The 17,606-nt window shown below is 38.7% G+C and overlaps 1 protein-coding gene across 2 annotated transcripts; it reads left to right on the top strand.

Annotated features, from left to right (window-relative positions):
- The first annotated feature begins 119 nt into the window (after positions 1-119).
- On the top strand, positions 120-16,842 carry fam135a (family with sequence similarity 135 member A). Of its 2 annotated transcripts, XM_040001032.1 has the most exons (21): positions 120-430; positions 2,348-2,477; positions 4,663-4,742; positions 5,510-5,649; positions 6,657-6,727; positions 6,839-7,012; positions 7,284-7,410; positions 8,188-8,341; positions 8,916-8,993; positions 9,324-9,373; positions 9,801-9,959; positions 10,097-10,170; positions 10,329-10,483; positions 10,630-12,571; positions 12,701-12,861; positions 12,953-13,044; positions 13,126-13,223; positions 13,456-13,607; positions 13,767-13,877; positions 14,037-14,150; positions 15,679-16,842. In XM_040001032.1, the coding sequence occupies exons 2-21, from the start codon at positions 2,401-2,403 to the stop codon at positions 15,882-15,884; spliced, it is 4,215 nt and encodes a 1,404-aa protein (XP_039856966.1). In that variant the 5' UTR covers positions 120-430; positions 2,348-2,400; the 3' UTR covers positions 15,885-16,842. The 2 variants fall into 2 exon arrangements, with proteins under 2 accessions (XP_039856966.1, XP_039856968.1); XM_040001034.1 differs by lacking the exon at positions 8,916-8,993.
- Positions 16,843-17,606: the final 764 nt, after the last annotated feature.

The raw sequence follows: 17,606 nt of genomic DNA, 5'->3' as shown, positions 1-17,606 counted from the left end.
ACATACGTCTTTGGAGAGAAAAAAAACCCTTTTTTTTCTTCTTATTTTAATTATTATTATTGTGTGCTTGTTGAACTTTGCGGTGTTCCATTTAACGGTAGTAGTTTTGCATGTCAGCTGCGTCTCCGGTATGTGCAGCTACGCGCAGTTGAGAGGCGTACAGCTAGAGCAGCGTCTGCTGTCAGCTCTTCAGATTGAGCACAGTTAGCTCCCTGCTTAGCAAACACTGCTCACAGACATAACTACATGGAAGAGTGACGCTGTGTAACATTCTAACGCCAATTTTTTCTATCAAGCTGACCGGGCCGGGAGGAGAACCAGTCAGCGGGGCATTGTTTTCTGTCCGCACTTCACTGTGAGAGGACGGCGAGAGGACTGAAATTTGAGCTAACGTTGGTTAGCCGGCTAATGTTAGCTTCCCAGCGAAATGGTGAGTAGCGTTAGCTTGACTGCGCAGCTAATGTTACCCGGTGGCAACTATTCAGTGGGTGGCTAGCCCTGCTAAGTGTTACCGTTAGCTAAGGCACTGTCAAGGGAGACTGTTTTCAGGGGGGTGGTCTGTTAAAGTGTATTGTCTTTGCCGATTTTTTTCCTAACATTTTCTGATCCTTTTGGGGGAAAATATGTTTTGTTAGCTTCCCACCTGTAACCGAAATGAAATCCTTGCAAAGATTCTACCCTTCAGCTAGAGACCTTTGCTGCCTCACTCCTTCTAGTTATAGCATCTAAATCTTAAAGCTAAGTTACAACTTAAACAGCTGTTTATTTCCTTGTCTGTATTGGTTTGGGGTTTTAGCTGTTGGCTCTAGAAGAAACCATCGAGCCGACCGACGTCTTAAGGCCTTGTCATGTATATTTTAACAGAACTAGATGTTTAGATTTTACTTTCCCTGAGGTGTCTTACATTTTCTTAAGTGCCGGAGACATCGTCTTATCACCAATCGCCGGGTTGTTGGTCGGGGAAATATGTAATTTTGTTTTGGTGGTGTGTTTTTTGTTCTAAAAGTGACAGTTTTGTGTTATTGTTACGTTTGAACAAACGTTTCAGTGGATACAGCTCGCACTGGCAGGTTGTTTGGTGTATTGACAGCAATGCTTCAGGATTTCGGTCAACGCCTTACTTAATCTTTTGTATTCTCCACGTATATAACTTTTGCTTACATACCTTTTCGGAGATGGGCTTTTGTCTAAAGACTAAACTTGATAAACCAGTTGCTGCTACAATCCCAATCCCAAACTTTCAGTGCATCATAAATCCATAATGTTATCGAAGTGTACTGAAACATTTACACAGCGGGGAACTGTTTGACAGGGTAACGATGTCAAGTTTTCCATCACATTATTATAGGTCTTGCAGCTTAGTTACCAAAAGCTTAACAAAAGCTGCAGTCACTGATTTGATCTAATTTAGTCTGGTATGAATTGCATTTGGCTGCTCGATTCATACAAACTAGTTAATCAGTTGACTTGCAAACTCAGTATGACCATAAAGTATTTATGCTAGGCTTGCAAAGGGAATTGATACCCAAAACAAACATGACCACAAAGGCAAATTTACCCGACGGTGTCCTTGTATGTCCTCTGTGTTGTGCCCACTTAATTTGCAGGAGGTTTTTTTTTTTGTTGTTGTTGTTGTTGTTGTTTTGTGTTTTTAAAGCAACAGAATTCAGAAACGGATATTAACCTTGGATCTTGTCAGGCATCTGTGTTAACCCGATCAAGTTCATGGTGGTCTTTTGTAGCTCATTTCTTTTCACTGGCATGAACAGCTATTATATCTCCCAGTGGATGATTTATTAATTTAATATATGACTAATTTAGCAAGCGTCTGCATGATTGTTTTTGCCAGCTTTATTTTGTCTCAGCTACAGCCAGAAATACTATACACCCTTGTCTTAAATAAGGTCTAAAGTAGGTCTGTGTGTATTTCTAACACTACCATTTGGTAATATTGTATTTCAGGGCTATTTTGTGCAATGTTATTAATAGTATTTTCTCTTATCCTGTTATATCAATTCTATAATTGTTATGGGCTGTTAACTAATTAGGCCCAGAGGACGGCATGCCTCGTGTGCCAAATTTAGACTTTATGCCCTAATAACTTCTCTAAAAATGAACCCAACTGTTATATATTCTTAAACTCACTCTTGTGACTGCTGGTGATGTTTTCTTTTAACTGATTTGACCTTGGGTTTCTTTTTGTAAACCTAGGTGAGTCGTTTTACAGCTTTTTAGAAGTTCTCATTCAGTTTAACTCAGTTTAAATACTGTATTTTCAAGTGTAAAGGTTTTGCAATAACCTGATTGCTGGAACTGAAATGACTAATTTGATTACTTTTGCCTGCAGGCCTACAGGTGTATCCCAGATGATGTAAGGCACCTCTGCCTGTAGAGACCAAGATGACTGAAGTCCAGGCCACAGTGGAGTTCTCTGTGGAGCTCCACAAGTTTTACAATGTGGACCTGTTCCAGAGAGGGTGAGTTTTGTCTGAGTGTTTGGAAAAGTAATTCCATGTTTTCTTCCTGGCATGAGTCTAAGAGGGATTTTATCCATGACATGGATTTCCCCAGAATATATTTATATTTATTAAACCCGAACAAGCTTTGTCTTGCAGTTTGCATTAGAGAGGATCAGGAAGTGTTCTCTGAGTGTCCCAGCCAATGTAGGACACTTGGCAATGTTGTTCAGACCTTCAGGGCACTCACAAATGCTCTTGTACAGACAGTACAGAATATGCAAATCAGTACTTGACTATACTTTTTCAGATATGTAAATCTACCTCTTTGTTTTGATAATTGTTGTTATTACACCACAGTGATAATGGAGATAAAGTTCATACTGTAAATGTATTTAAACTGTAATTTTTACAGTTTGTAAAAAGTACTCAGTAAAGAAGTTTAGTAACTTTTGAAGTCATGCAGTGAAGTATACCATGTGAATACAAATGTGGAGGAGTTCCTCTTTTCTGACTCATTAAATTTGAATTTGCATCTTGATTATCATATTGCCGCTGGCGTGGTAAAATAGTTAAATGATCTACCGTTAATTGAAGCATGAGCAGTGATGCTTTAGGATGCCTAAATATAGCATGCTGTGAATAACAATCAAACATAACTTGAATAAACAAAAACAGACAATGTTGTTTTTGCAAATGTGCTTAAATTTTGTAAAAGATAGCTGACTGTGGTACAGCAGAATAACATTTGATCTGGCACAGGTTGGCTACTTGGCTGTATTTGGTGATAATTTTAGAAACCAAATTAATTAGAGGTGGGAATCACCCCACAATATGATATTATTACAATTTTAACATTTTACAGTTATGCAAAGTCACAGTATACGTGATTATACTATGAGTATTTCAGTAACATATGTTACTTATTAATCTGGCACAAAATGTGGAGGGGAAAAGAATCAATAACCAGGCAGCCACTTTTTTGGGGGGGGCATTCAAGGGGATTGCTGTCCTATTTTTACTCGTGTGACTGCGCCACTGCTTGCTCTGAATTAGGACGTAGCTTCGTCAAGCTTTGTGTCCAGTGTTGGAGGATTTTTTTTTTTTCCCCAGTTTAAAGTTATGTCGGGATGCTGGTGCATTAGATGAGCCCTCTTATTCATAATATCCCCAAAGTATTTTAATGTATTTATTAAAATACCAATATTTGGTGTCTCTAGAAATTGGTGATTGTATAATTTTTGGTTAAATATATTGTTTTAACTACAGCATACTATGTATGTGCCAGAATGGATCTAAGTAGTAATGTAAAGGCAGAGCTTGAGGTCATCATGTCAGATTTAAGAGATACATTTATCATTTTTATGGGCTGAGCTCACTTAGCAGCATAGCACATATTGCTCTAAATAAACCACTTACTGGCTTTTATTGTCTTCATTTGGAAGCTTCAGTCCAACTTTCCCCTTTGACTTGAGCTGTTACTTTCTGGTCCCTAATACAATTCCTCGTGGCTCTGGGCAGGATGGTGTCCAAAGTTTCCGTCATCCTGCCAGTTTGGAATAATACACCCCATGCAGACATTCTTTTCTTTTTGTAGACGTCCAGCGCTGTGCAACGTTTAATGGAAGCATAAGGAAGGAAGAAAAGTGACTTGTGTTTTTTAAGCTGCAGTTTTGATCTTTAACATCTGGAAATTATTTTTTATAACAGCACTGTAATGATATGTCCCAGTGCTGAGATAAAACTCCTGCCCAAAGCTCCTGACTCATCAGTGCTTTAAGAGCTTAGGTTTACTACATGAGTGACTGCAAAAGAAAGTGCTCATTATTCATTTATTAGAGGTGAAGTGTCCTTTTACAAGTTGAAGCACTTGTAGCTAACCTGTGCGGTTTGTTCCCCTTTTACAGCGTGTCTAATAATGTTCACCAAGCACGTAGAGCTGTCTTTCATGGATGTCTTCATTTTAGCTCTTTACTACTAGTGGGCTTTTAAAGGTTTAAAAACCTGAATCGTTTTTGCTGAACTGAGCAGTCGTTGTTATATTTCCGGCCTGCTTATAGAATAAAATGTCTGGGTGTTCATCAGACGTTAATGAAGGTGGTCTCTGCCTGTGCAGCAAGGCTATCAAAACTTGTCGTGTGCAGGGGAGGTTGTCAAATGTCATCTTTATCAGGGAAAGACGTAAAAGATTTATATGTATTTACAGGTTCTACCAGCTGCGTGCCAGTCTTAAGGTGCCACCCCGCGTCCCACACAAGGTTGAGGCCAGTCTACTTCACCCAGGAGGTAAGTTCTTTAAAATGTGGTATGTAAATGATGAATGATAACATCATGCAGAATACTAAAGACAAAGTGTGATTGATTGGGAAGCAAAATGTGGTCTGTAATGTCTCTGTCATGAAAAGGCAATATTTTATTAATACATTTGCCTAATTTGATATAGTAACTAAAATATGTATTCAAAGGTTGCATTAATATTGATAAACCCGAAGCAGTGACTGTTCTCAGATTTTTCCTAATTAAAGCCATTAAATAAGGCTTTGGTAGCCTGCAATATGCATTAAGTAGTACATGGCTAATTTTCTTATCAGAGGGCTCGATTTATACCTGTAACTGTATAGGTGATGTTGATTAACTTTTGCTAAAAAGTCAGGTAGACTTGGTGTATGTTATACCATTTTTATTCTCAGTGTTTATCTAAGGTTTTGTTTATCTGCCTTAGAAAATGTTACTGTTGTTTAATTCAAAACATTTGTGTCAGACATATAGGGTCCTCGGTAGGGGATAGGTGTTTTGATTTCAGTTTTATCTTTATTTTGTAAAATTGTTGTTAGGACCAAATCTGCCACTGCAGCTACAGACATAAGATATATCTTGTCAAATAATTTCCAATGTAGTTTGTAGAGATACCATTACATGCATGGTGTTAGTGTTTCTAACGATAATAGAAACACTATTATCGTTAGAAATGGTAATGTTAGGGCAGGATAGGTTATAATTCTTTAATGATAATTTTTCATGGACCCGCAATTAATCATCATAGTTTTGTCTAGGCTCTGATCTGGCGTTTCCTGCATCAGTCCAAGATGATGTCATCTGCAGCAAAACGTTCCAGATCCTGTATAAAAATGAAGAGGTTGTTGTCAATGATGTCCTGCTCTTCAAAGTGATGATGCTGCTTGATGAAAAGAGGGTACGTTTAGAAAATATGTTGTTTTTACTTATACAAGGCATTTATTTATTACAGTGTATTTGCCAATACATCACATGAAGCAGAACCGGCTGTTGCACAGCTAAATATAGTCAGCGTTAAAGGTTTCTTGTTTTTCTGTATTGGATACTGTTGTGTCTGTGGTTTATGAAACTGAGAGCGAGTCCTCCATACAAACATCTACCATCTGGAGTTGCGCTTCCCTATTCTGTGTTTCAGGAAAGGGGAAAAAAACAGTTTGAGCTGAAATGTGGATGTTGAGTAAGATTTCTTTCTTCTTTTTTTCCCTCCCTGCAGAGAGGAAAATCAAAATAAATGTGCAACAAACATGCAAAGAGGTTGTAATAAAACATTTTTAACAAATTTTGTCAATTTTGTCTTGTTAATTTAATATGCATTTATATTAAAGAAATTGTCTTAACAGGCAAAAACATTTTTGTCAAATTAGGAATCATAGACTCATTGTCCTAACTATAAAGTAAAATCTAAAGAGTTAGTGTGGAACATGTTTTTGGTAGAAATGCTGGGTAGTTCCTTCAGACACAGGAGCACAATTTGGAAATCCAGATGCTGCCTTCAGCCAAAAGCAGTACAGTATGAGCATGATGCGTCTGTAGAATATCACAGAAATGGAGTAATTTTTCTTTCTTACTCACCCAAAGCAGTGCAGCTGTCAGAATGAATGTCTTCTCTGAAATTGCTTCTAAGTTATTTGTGCCACTTTGCTTTTCCAGTGAATAAACAGATATGTGGAGTTTAGTGCATTCTGTTAGAACAGCAGAAACTGTTTTGACACCTGGTGTGCTCTTGGGGCATAGGTCAAACAAACAAACGGTTTCAAAATGTATTAGGCTTATTAGAGTTGATACCATCAAATTACAAAAAACATCTTGGTAGCTTCAAATCAGCCCGGCACATATGTTGCTTTTTGCACGCAGGCTTTGAAGTTCACTATTTAACCACCAATTACTGTTTTTCATTCTCTTCAGGTAGAAGAGTCCCTCAATGATATGGATTTCCAGCTCTTCTTGGATTTATATTTCACAGATGGTGATTACACGTAGGTGTTGAAATATTTCGTGTGCATTATACAGTGTTTTATAATTTTGACATTTGCATCTCTTATGCAAATAAGGCACTTCTAAGGTTCTTTATTATATAATTTCTGCAGGCCAGATGATCCAAACTCTCTACAGAATATCAGTGGTCGCACACTTCGTTTGCACTTTAGCCTTCAGCGAGGCATCCACCAACACATCAATGTCATGTTTGACTACTTCCACCTGTCTGTCATCTCGGTAGCCATCCATGCCTCCCTTGTGGCACTACATCAGCCCCTTATCAGGTCAGACAAGGGGTGATTTACCTTACTGAAAATTCAAGCACAGCTCTTGAAGCTCTTACATGATTTTATGATGTCATTTGGCTTTGCTGTATACAGCAAACTTCAACATAATGCCTTTTTAAAATTGTTTTTAAACATGCCACAAGATTGTCTGTTTGAAGCAGTTAAGATAACTTATGACTTTGGGTTAGAATTAAATATAAAGTAGTCAAAAGCTTACTAAAATCTTGTGGTGACTCCATGAGTTTGACTTCAGCGTCTCTTTTCCTAGTTTACCTCGACCCGTCAAATCTACATGGCTTAACCGCAATGCTCCAGCACAGAGCAAAGACTCAGTCATCCCACCTCTGGAGAATGTCGTGTTTGGCAGCACTTATGTCAAGCAAGTATCGCCAGATGTAAGTGGTCTTGTCTTATAGCAAACCAAATGTATCTGGAAATATTTGCTTTATTTGTAGATAATTGTTCACCTCAGAGTTGATCTAAAAGATGCCTTTTTTTCATATTGTGTTGTTCCACAAATAGTACAAAGACTGCATTAAGTTAAGTAAAAAATGACTGCAATCTAGTACTCAGTGTGCAATATGTTGTGGAACCCTAGTTATACTCTTTAAGGAAGAAAATGTAGACTTTGATTATTATGTTGACACAGTGGTGAATTTCACAGCTCTACACATCAGTCTACACTTGCAGTTCCCCTCATCACTCCACTAATATGCAGCATGGGGATAACAACCCATCGACACACTTGACAACAAGGTGTACAGCAGCCACTGTAAAGTAACTATTATAAGGAAAACAAATGCCTGGAAGTAACTCAGAATAATCTGTTATGATTCATAGTGCTCTGTGGAGGTACTATAACACCAGAGTAATGAGGCATTTTTAAATCATTTTCTTTCTAGAATAATTCTGTGAGGATGTTATACATCAGTCAAATGCTCTACCAACCCTAAAAAACAGGTGCCTCTAAATTCTCTTCATGGGCACTTTTTTGAGTAGTAAAACTTGAAATAGAGGCAACAAATGTATTTTTTTTTTTTTCCCCCTATGTCCAAGAGTTTCTGTTTTGGCAGTGGCTAATGAGCAAATTACCTACAATGTTAAGGTAATAATAATGTTCACAGAGTTATTTATTTTTTTATAACCTTTTCTTTCCCATTTTTGTTCCTCAGGGCAGGACATTCTTGGTATCTGACCAGTGTCTGCAGCATGCCTTCAGTCTGCACCATAACCTTTGCTCCAATCTCCTAATAGCCTACCAGGGCCTCTTTGGCTACTTCACCTCCATTACTAAGGACCTGCCCTCCTCTCATCGTATGGAATTAGGTATGCAGCATTGTGCATTAATATCAGCATCAACAGTGTTGTTACTGCAAGTTGTAAAGCAATGCATTATCCCTAAATACAAGACTTAATTAAATAAGAATTTATATTTATTTTTGCACGCTTTTTAAACTTATATCCTCTGAGGGAAAAAAAACATTTTCTCAGAGTTACGCACAATTAAATATAATACTTATAGATTCTTAATCATTGTTTTTGCAATCAGTGGACTGTCATTGTTTTGTTTTTCTTTTGTGTTTGCTATGTCCAAGTTTATTGTGAGGCCATATCATTTCACTTGATCCCTACACATTATCACATTAAGCCCTTTAAACTGACTGCACAAGCAGCTTACTGAGTTGTTTTAGAGATCTAATCAGGTGATCTTAGTTCATTATACTTACAACACTTGCTTCCAGTAGGGAAGTCTGGTAACCAGTAGATTAAAGCCAGACACAACTCACTGTTGTAATTATGGCTTGGGAAACCCAATCCACACAACTGGCAGATAGTAACCCATCCTAGGGGAAAAAATAATGAAAAAGGTTAAACATGACTATATGTGCAATTTTACTAGCCAAGCCCAGCATGCAAGTCCTTTATGAGCGAGTACTCAGAAGACCCTATCCCCGAAGTCAAAGGCACGTCTACATAGGTATGTCCCAAAGTACTGTACCTCAACTCCGCTTGCTTTTTTCCCGCTTTTTTTTCCTTTTCACTTCACTTTCCTCCTTGTTGAAAACACCATGGCCTCTGTATAACCCACTCTTTAGAAGCAAAATAAGCTGCTGTCATCTTTTTAATTTCTGTATACTCATCCTTTCTTTCCACCTTAATAACCAGGCTTTGGACGAAGAGTTTCATAACACATTTAAAAATACTTTCTTAAACGAGTACTCTCTGATAAAACTTTCTTAATGTGGTCGGATTACAAGGTCAGAAGATTTCCGTATGATTAAATAATTTGTTGAATTTGCTTCCTCAGAACAACTTGACTTAGAGGCCCGTCTGACTGAGTTATGTGAACAAGTCAAGGTAAGGCCTGTTCATTTCTGAATTCATTTCATTTCTGAATGAATAGGGGGGGGGGTTGCATAGAAAGCTTTATTTGCTGTAGGATGGGAATCTTTTATTATGCCAAATGGCTCAAGGTGTGTCAGCAAATTATTAAGATACCATTGCGTCTGTGGCATTTGTGAGCAGGCATTGTGTTGCTTCTGAGTTGATTGAATAGCATTTGAAACTGAAAGTATTTCATATTTATGTAGATCAGATAACCAGTCTTTTGCAGTTTGCTCCCTCAAATCCGGCCCAGATAGTTGTGCCCTCTCTGCATTAAAAGTAATAGAGCATGTTTTGTAGAGCTTTTTGAGTATATTGTGATTGTACATTTTGAAACTTGCTTTTAGTTTATTGCTAACTTGAGCCCCCTGTTGGTTGACTTGTATGTTTGTACTTATAGCAAAAAGCAGAGTCACCTGATGAGCTGGCAGAACTAGTTAATATGAACCTGGCTCAACTCTGCTCTCTGCTCATGGCTCTCTGGGGACAATTCCTAGAGGTTGTGTCCCTGCAGGAGCATGTTGCAGCCATACTAGCTGTGGAGCATCATACACTAAGAGTGAGTTCAACTTTTTAAACCTACTAAACATTTTGCTAGATATCTGCTAGTGGTGATAATCTTTACTGTTTTGATCCAGAACTATTCTCTTACCTCCACAGTATAGACTGAATTCTTATTTTATACTGTTATTACAGGTCAGGCGGTTTGCTGAGGCTTTCTTTTGTCTTGAACATCCAAGACAATCCGCACTGGCATATCAGGAGTTACAGTAAGTCAAGTTGGCATGCGTGCCTTGATTGTGAAATGTAGCATTCCTTTTATCAGGCCTGGACCAGTACTTACTTGCCTGACATACTATAACTTTTCTCTATTTGAGTTGTTGTCTGCTTTTTTTGTTTTTCTTTTTCTTTCTGCTCTCTCCTTCAGTGCTCACAGTCACCAACAGATGACTAATGCAGTCAAAAGCTCCAGCTACTTCTTGTCTTTGCCTCCACTTCCAGTGGAATGTGCTGACCTGGATGGTGATGTTAGCTCCCTACCAATCATCTTTGAGGATAGATACCTGGACTCTATCACTGAAGGTCAGTAAAATTGTTTTGTTGTTTAGTCATTATTTTGTTTAATTAGGTATGTTTCTGATTTTTAAATATATTTATATTTTTGTTTTGTGTCCTTTTTGGGGTTTTTTTGTTGTTGTTTTTCGGTTTAACTTGGTTGAATCTTGAAGATCGGGATGGACCCTGGCTGGGCATGCACAATACAAGGACTGGCTCAGCTTCTGCTAAAACAGACAAGCCTAATGCAAAGGACCTCAGTGCAGCAGCCAGCCCAATACCTGAGTCACGATGTGCCCCTGTGGATAACCCCTGGCCTGACAACTGTGATCCACCACCTAAGTCCAAAGGCAAGTCAGTCAAACTGAAGAAAAATTCAAAGGCTGAAAACTCTAAGAAGCTGATTAGACAAGGCTCTAAAGACTCTGTGGTTTTGGTGGGCTATAAGAACCTCAAAGCTCCCTATGGTGCCAGCAGCTCAAAGTACAAAGAAGGGGAAGTTGCCCTTAACCAAGCTGAGGAACAAGGTACTTTACTGGGGGACACAACTAGTCATTTAAGGACTAATGCCAGTTCTGTTTTCGACTCTGTTGTCACATCAGTACATTCTGGAAACCGTGCTGATGATGCTGTTGTGGACAATAATGTAACTAATGCTGCTTGTCAGAAAGGTATTTTTACAAATCCTACAATCTTGGACACTCAGAGTAATCCCCAGGCGGGTACTGGGGCTGTTGCTACATGTAACCAACCGATTCCAAAAGACAAACAAGACCACAGTGGCCAAAAGGTGCCACAATGGTCTGCTGGACTAAAACAAAATGAGGTGGAAGGAAGTAACAAGGACCCTTACCAACATGATAAAGTAATGGCTCTACCATGTCAGGCTGAAGGAAGAGTCAACAGTAATATTCCTGAGATTACCCAGACAGACCTCTGTTACTCACAACAGTCTTTTGTGGAATCTGTATTTGAAAGGCCAAGTAAAGAGACAGCCCAGCGCAGCCAGTCCTGTGTAGTCTCAGTACAGGTAAAGAGTGATTGTATCCGACTAACAGACGGAGGAGCCCCCAGTGCTTCATCTCGCCTCTCAGACTCAGGCATTGAAAGTGAGCCCAGCTCCTTTGCCACTCAGCTTGTTCTAGGACAAAACACCTGTGCTGGCGTATGTGTTGGGGAATCAGGTGTTGCTGCGGCCCCACAGCCTGAGAGGGCCCTCCAGAGTTCTGCACCACGACCTGTTCAGCATAGCACAGTGCAGAAGCTTGGAGGGGCTGGAGAAATGCTGTACCCAGAAAGTATCAGCGCTGTCAGTGGAGTCCAGTCATCTCTCACTTCCATCAACTCCTTGCCTTCAGACGATGAAGGTGAAGGCTCCTCTAGGGCCTCCAGTGGAGCTGAAGTCCGTGGCAGGAAATCGAGCATCTTGGTGCAGGAGCAGAGTTTAGTCTTTTCTGGAGATATCAGCGGACGGCCTGATGCTGCCTGCAAACCTGACACTGTTACAGGGGATTCCCAACTTGGAAAGCCTTCTTTAGATTTGGAAACAGACCCCAAATTAATATGTATTTCTGACTTGGGACTACAGGAAGCAGCCAGCTCTGGATATAAGGAGTCCCGTAGTGAACCTCATACAGCCTGCCCTTCCAGTAACTCTGCCACCACCAGTAGCACTGACCTGGTAAAACGTGGAATGGTTGAGAACTACTTCGGCTCATGCTCTAGCACAGATGTGTCTGAGATCAGCCCTATAGAAACATCTGCTATCACACTGGGAATTCAGGCAGGACCACAGGTTGAGGAGGATGAGGATGAGACGGAGCATGAGATGATAGAGAATGGTTACTATGAGGAAGGTGACGGCTACGCTTTTGTGAATGGTGTTGCTGATGATGAGCAGGTTGGGGATGCAGCTGCTCAAGAGACAAATCTTTCATTTGAACAACTTGGCATTGGCTACCTCCATGAAACAAAAGATTTATCAAAAGCTCCGATCTGCTCAAACATAACCGCCAGCAGTGTTGGATATAGCTTCGGAAGACCTCCCTATTCAGCCACTTCCCTTTCTTCAAGCTTGCAGTGGTATGAGTGCGCACCCACACCACAGATGAAAGCGTGAGTCATCTTTTTTTCTTTTTTCTTTTTAAAATATCACTTAATGTCTTCATGCACACACTTGTCAAATTTCACACGTTACAGATGAATATTCATCCACCTGTGGCTTTTGGGGTTTATTTTGTGCAGGTTTATTAAGGCCAAGGAAGAAATGAAGCAGCTAAAGCTTCCTGGGTTCTTGTACAGCGAGGTGCCTGAGCTGGCATCCACTGTGCCCTATTTCAGCATGGAGGAAGATGAAAGCTGTGAAGAAGGCATCCATCTCATAGTCTGTGTCCATGGCCTGGATGGTAAGAAAAAGTTCTGAGAGTTGCTTTTGAAATCAGTTTGCTTTTTTATTAAAAAATTAATGGATGCATTTTGTTCCCTTTATTGCTGCAGGTAACAGTGCAGACCTCAGACTTGTGAAGACCTACCTGGAGCTTGGACTGCCTGGTGCTCGTATAGACTTTCTAATGTCGGAGAGGAATCAGGTATAGATATGAAAATAAACCTGGAAAAATGTTTTTTTGGGGTTTTTTGCCTTGTTTATTTAATACTATTTTTATCTGCAGAATGACACCTTTGCTGACTTTGAGTCAATGACGGACCGACTGCTGGATGAAATAGTCCAGTACATTCAGATATACAACCTTACAGTGTCAAAGATAAGGTAATGCATTCTGTTAATCCAAATCTAATATCATAACATAATTATTAAGAAATTGCTTGTATTTTATTGAACTTAGATTTAAGTTGGTGATTCAGTTAACTGATTTCCAAAAGCATGTCTAATGCTGTTAAAGTATGTCAGTGAAAGTGTTCCATTTTAATGTTGTTTGCTGTCTTTACATCTTTTTATTTTTTTATTTTTTTATTTATTTTTATCGATGTATCCTTTGCAGCTTTGTCGGTCATTCGCTGGGAAACCTCATAGTCCGCTCAGTGCTGACCAGACCCAGGTTTAAATGTTACCTGAACAAGCTACACACTTTTCTTTCCCTTTCCGGGCCTCACCTGGGGACACTATACAACAGCTCTGCTCTGGTGAATACAGGTGAACGTCAGAAGAGTTGACTGTATTTTCAGAGATTCCATATTTTAGTCAGCTTATTGGTAGCTGATGTTTTCTGTTTATTTATTTTTTTGTGTGTGTTTTGTCTCTTTTGTCATAGTGATGGATCCTGTTAAATAACTAATATAACTTTATTTTTAGGCCTTTGGTTCATGCAGAAGTGGAAAAAGTCTGGGTCACTTTTGCAGCTGACATGTCGTGATCACTCTGATCCTCGCCAAACTTTCCTCTATAAGCTCAGCAAGAAATCTGGTAAGCTTTTTTTTTTTTTTTTTTTTTTTTTTAATTAATTTTTAATTTAATTAATTTAATTTTTTTAAATTAAATCAGATGTGTTTTCGCTTGTATATTTGTAAGATCAGATTTATATATATATATATATATAAACCTTATACTCATACACCTTTCTAGGTTTGCAGTTTTTCAAGAATGTGGTGCTAGTGGGGTCACTGCAGGATCGCTATGTTCCCTATCATTCTGCTCGAATAGAAATGTGCAAAACTGCATTAAAGGACAAACAAACAGGTGGGTTGAAACAAGATCCTTGCTATGTGCACTGATGTGACTTGCAAGTTCAAGATGTCTGGTAAATGCAGAAGAAAAGTAAGAAAGCCTGAAAAGCTGAGTCTTAAAGGCTCAGACAATTACACTGCATTCTTATTGTTCAACCATGTAGTGTAGTTTCCCTCGAATGTGTGACCTTCAGTTCCGGTTGTGTGTATAGACAGTGACTAAACTATTTTTGGCTCTGCCTTTTTTTTTTTTTTTTTTTTTTTTTTCTCAAATGATTTCTCCTTTCTTCCTCATTTTCAGAATTTTTTACATCCTTTTTCCTTTTATTTCTTTACTTGTCTTTTTTGTACATAAAGAAATAAAGAATAAATTATGATTTCTAATTGATGTTGGCAAACTAATGCTAATCTATACACTGCTCAAAAATTAAAGGAACACTAATCAGAGCATCAAGTCACTTAAACGTCTGTAACATTGATATTGATCTGGTCAGCTAACTAGCGGGGGGGGGGTTGTTAATCAGTTTCAGCTGCTTTGGTGTTGACAACAAATTAACAGGTGCCCCAGAGGGCTAACAATGAGTCGACCCCTAAAAGGGAGTGTTTTTAAATTTTAAAGATGGGGAGAGACATTTTTTCCCTCTTCTTTTCTGACTTTTTTTTTCCCTACCTTCTTTTTTTTTTTTTTTTTTTTTTTTTTTTTTTTTTTTTGCATTTGGTTGGGGTCAGTGTCACTACTGGTAGCATGAGGATGCAGATGTTAGTCCAAATCCTCTTATAAGGTACATCAATATGTGCCATTGCCGGAAGATTTGCTGTCTCTTCCAACACAGTCTCGAGAGCATAGAGGAGATTCCAGGAAATGGCTACGCTTGGAGAGCTGGACAAGGTCTTATAAGGCCCTTAATCCATCAGCAGGATTTGTATCTGTTTCTTTGTGCAAAGAGGAACTGGATGAACACTGGCAGAGCCCTACAAAATACCTAAAGCAGACCACTGGGATGAATGTCCGATGCTGCGTGGTTGCACCTTAGACTGTCCAAGAGCTCAGGGATGCACCGGTCCAGTTTTAGGAGAGGATCCCCCAGGACATCATCTGTCATCTTAATAGGAGCACGACTCGACATTGCCAGACATGAATAACAACATAATTGGGAAATACAAACTACTTGAGTACCATTTTTGAGTTAAATTCTGGCAAATAGACTACTCTGCTGCATTGTTTTGTTTCGTTTGTTTGTTTTAGTTTAAATTCCAGGGGGTCTATGAACTCAACCCAGATTTCATTTACATTGAATAATGTGACATCCTTTCACAATACCTGGTCCATATCAGTATAGATATCAGAAAGATTTTTTTTTTTTCCCCATTGTGATCTGAAAAGTTCCGGGTTTGTTTGTTTTGTTTTGTTTGTTTTTGGTTTTTTTTGGGGTTTTTTTTGTTGTTGTTTTTTTGAGCAGTGTATGATTCTACACTATGATTCTCCTGTCTTTTTAAAAGTAAATGACTATAACCAACCTCTTTGGTCTTGCTTACACCAGGTCCTGTGTACGCTGAGATGATTGAAAACTTGCTGCTGCCAGTGCTTCAGAACAAAGACTGCAATCTAGTGCGATATGATGTCATTCACGCCCTGCCCAACACAGCCAACTCCCTTATCGGCCGGGCTGCTCACATCGCCGTCCTCGACTCTGAGATCTTCCTGGAGAAGTTCTTCCTTGTTGCGGGCCTCAAGTTCTTTCAGTAGAACTGCGACAGATTCAGACATTTGGCTGGACAAGAGGAATGTGGAGCGTATACCTCAACGCAGCTAAATTTTATTCTGATTATAGTATCTGGATTATCTCTTTGTTTTTAAATGCATATAACTTTTTTTAATTATCATTCATATAAGGAAAATTGTGGTTTCTGTCTGATGATGTTGGAATCAGTGGTTATGGATCTTGTTATTTTTATTTTTCTACTACTTCCTTTTTTCTTTTTTTTCTTTTTTTTTTTTTTTTTTTTCCTCCTTTGGAGGGGTGGTTAAATTATTTCCCCTCCTCATATGCTATATTTTCAGTGTTATTTATGTGCTTTGTTTTTACTTAAAACATTGTTTTACTCCAAGTTATTCAGTTAATTTTAGATGCTGAACTGGAAATGTAGCTGCTACAAAAAAGAAATGGCTGTTTTGGTGAGCTGACCCAAGTCAATTCTGCACGTACTGTCCTCACCATTGCAAATGATTTTTTTTTTCCACCAAATTTAAGAGACACTGCATTGATTTGCACCACAACTACATTTTACAAGCTTTTGTACTGAAAATGGTCATTTGTACAAGTTACTTTTTTTATCAACAATTTTCCATCATTTTTAATGGCAAAGATTGCATTTGAAATAGGGTTGTTTCTCAGCCTTGGCTTTGGTTGAAATCTTTATGCTGTTTCTAACAGTTACAGCATTCTGCACATTTGCCCAGCCTGGCGTTGGGAGCGTAAAGCTTTGCCGACAACATGACATTTGATTACGGGGTTTTAAGCAATGATCATGATTCAGGAAAAGCACGTGTTGGTAATATGAACCTTTTATCGAAAGCACTTGGTTAATCATTTGGTGATTATTTATGTTTAAACTGGAAGTGTTGGTTGAAACTGAGAAATGTTTATTGGACAGTTGTTTATATATCATCATAATGTACCATTAAATATGCATACTATGAAGTATGTATACGACTTGTCTTTTTTTCTGGAGTTCATTTCAGGAATTGGGAGCGTTGTCACTCCTAAGCATTTGGTGCATGTAGGCAAAATCTCTGAAATGTCAATCAGTAAGTAATACATCCTTATCTGCTAAATTTGATTAAGAGTAGGGTTGTGTAGCATATTATTTTAACATTTATGTGCAACTTGTTCTTTTTCGATTGTGTTCATTGATCGTATTCAATGCAGTGCCAGCAATTAGCCTGCAGATGGCGGTGTCATCGCAGTTTGACGTGTCTATAGAGGTTCTTGTGTAGTGTTTTGATCCACGGGTTGTGTGCCTTGATCTGAAACTTACAAGTGACAATATTAATGCCTCCTGTTCTTAAGACGTGAGAGTAGGGTTTTTGCACTATCCCAGAAGGTTTAGGCGTGTTGTGAATTTTTGCTAATGGAGTTTAATTGTTATTTTTGTTATTATCAAGTTGTTATTCCTAGAGTAGTTTTATTCTACAAAAATGAAAGTCTCGGACAAAATGTACCATACCCGTTATAAGTGGTGTTAAGTAGATTCTAATCATTTAAACAGAATTTAATTTCAGTCCGCAGTTCCCTGAACCGTAAAATCAGCTATTCAATCTGATTAAATAGGGCCCCATTTAAAAACCCTGGATACACTCAACGCGGCTCACTAACCGGGATGGTGCACATTCACGTCACGTGATTTCTGGGCGCACCTAATGCTCAACATATTAATTTCGCAGGAAACAGTGGAAGTACACGTCAGA

The sequence above is a fragment of the Simochromis diagramma genome, unplaced genomic scaffold (genome assembly GCF_900408965.1).
Source record: "Simochromis diagramma unplaced genomic scaffold, fSimDia1.1 OVJJ01000421.1, whole genome shotgun sequence".
NCBI classification, from domain to species: domain Eukaryota; kingdom Metazoa; phylum Chordata; class Actinopteri; order Cichliformes; family Cichlidae; genus Simochromis; species Simochromis diagramma.
The sequence above is the reverse complement of the archived record's forward strand: the minus strand, read 5'-3'. Positions and strand labels throughout refer to the sequence as shown.

What these genes read in the sequence shown, in the direction of transcription:
- fam135a (XM_040001032.1), top strand. Translation starts at nt 2,401, where the DNA reads ATGACTGAAGTCCAGGCCACAGTGGAGTTCTCTGTGGAGCTCCACAAG. An exon ending in GTGGACCTGTTCCAGAGAGG is followed by an intron (nt 2,478 to 4,662) that starts GTGAGTTTTGTC and finishes ATGTATTTACAG; the next exon opens with GTTCTACCAGCTGCGTGCCA. An exon ending in CTGGCATATCAGGAGTTACA is followed by an intron (nt 10,171 to 10,328) that starts GTAAGTCAAGTT and finishes TCTCTCCTTCAG; the next exon opens with TGCTCACAGTCACCAACAGA.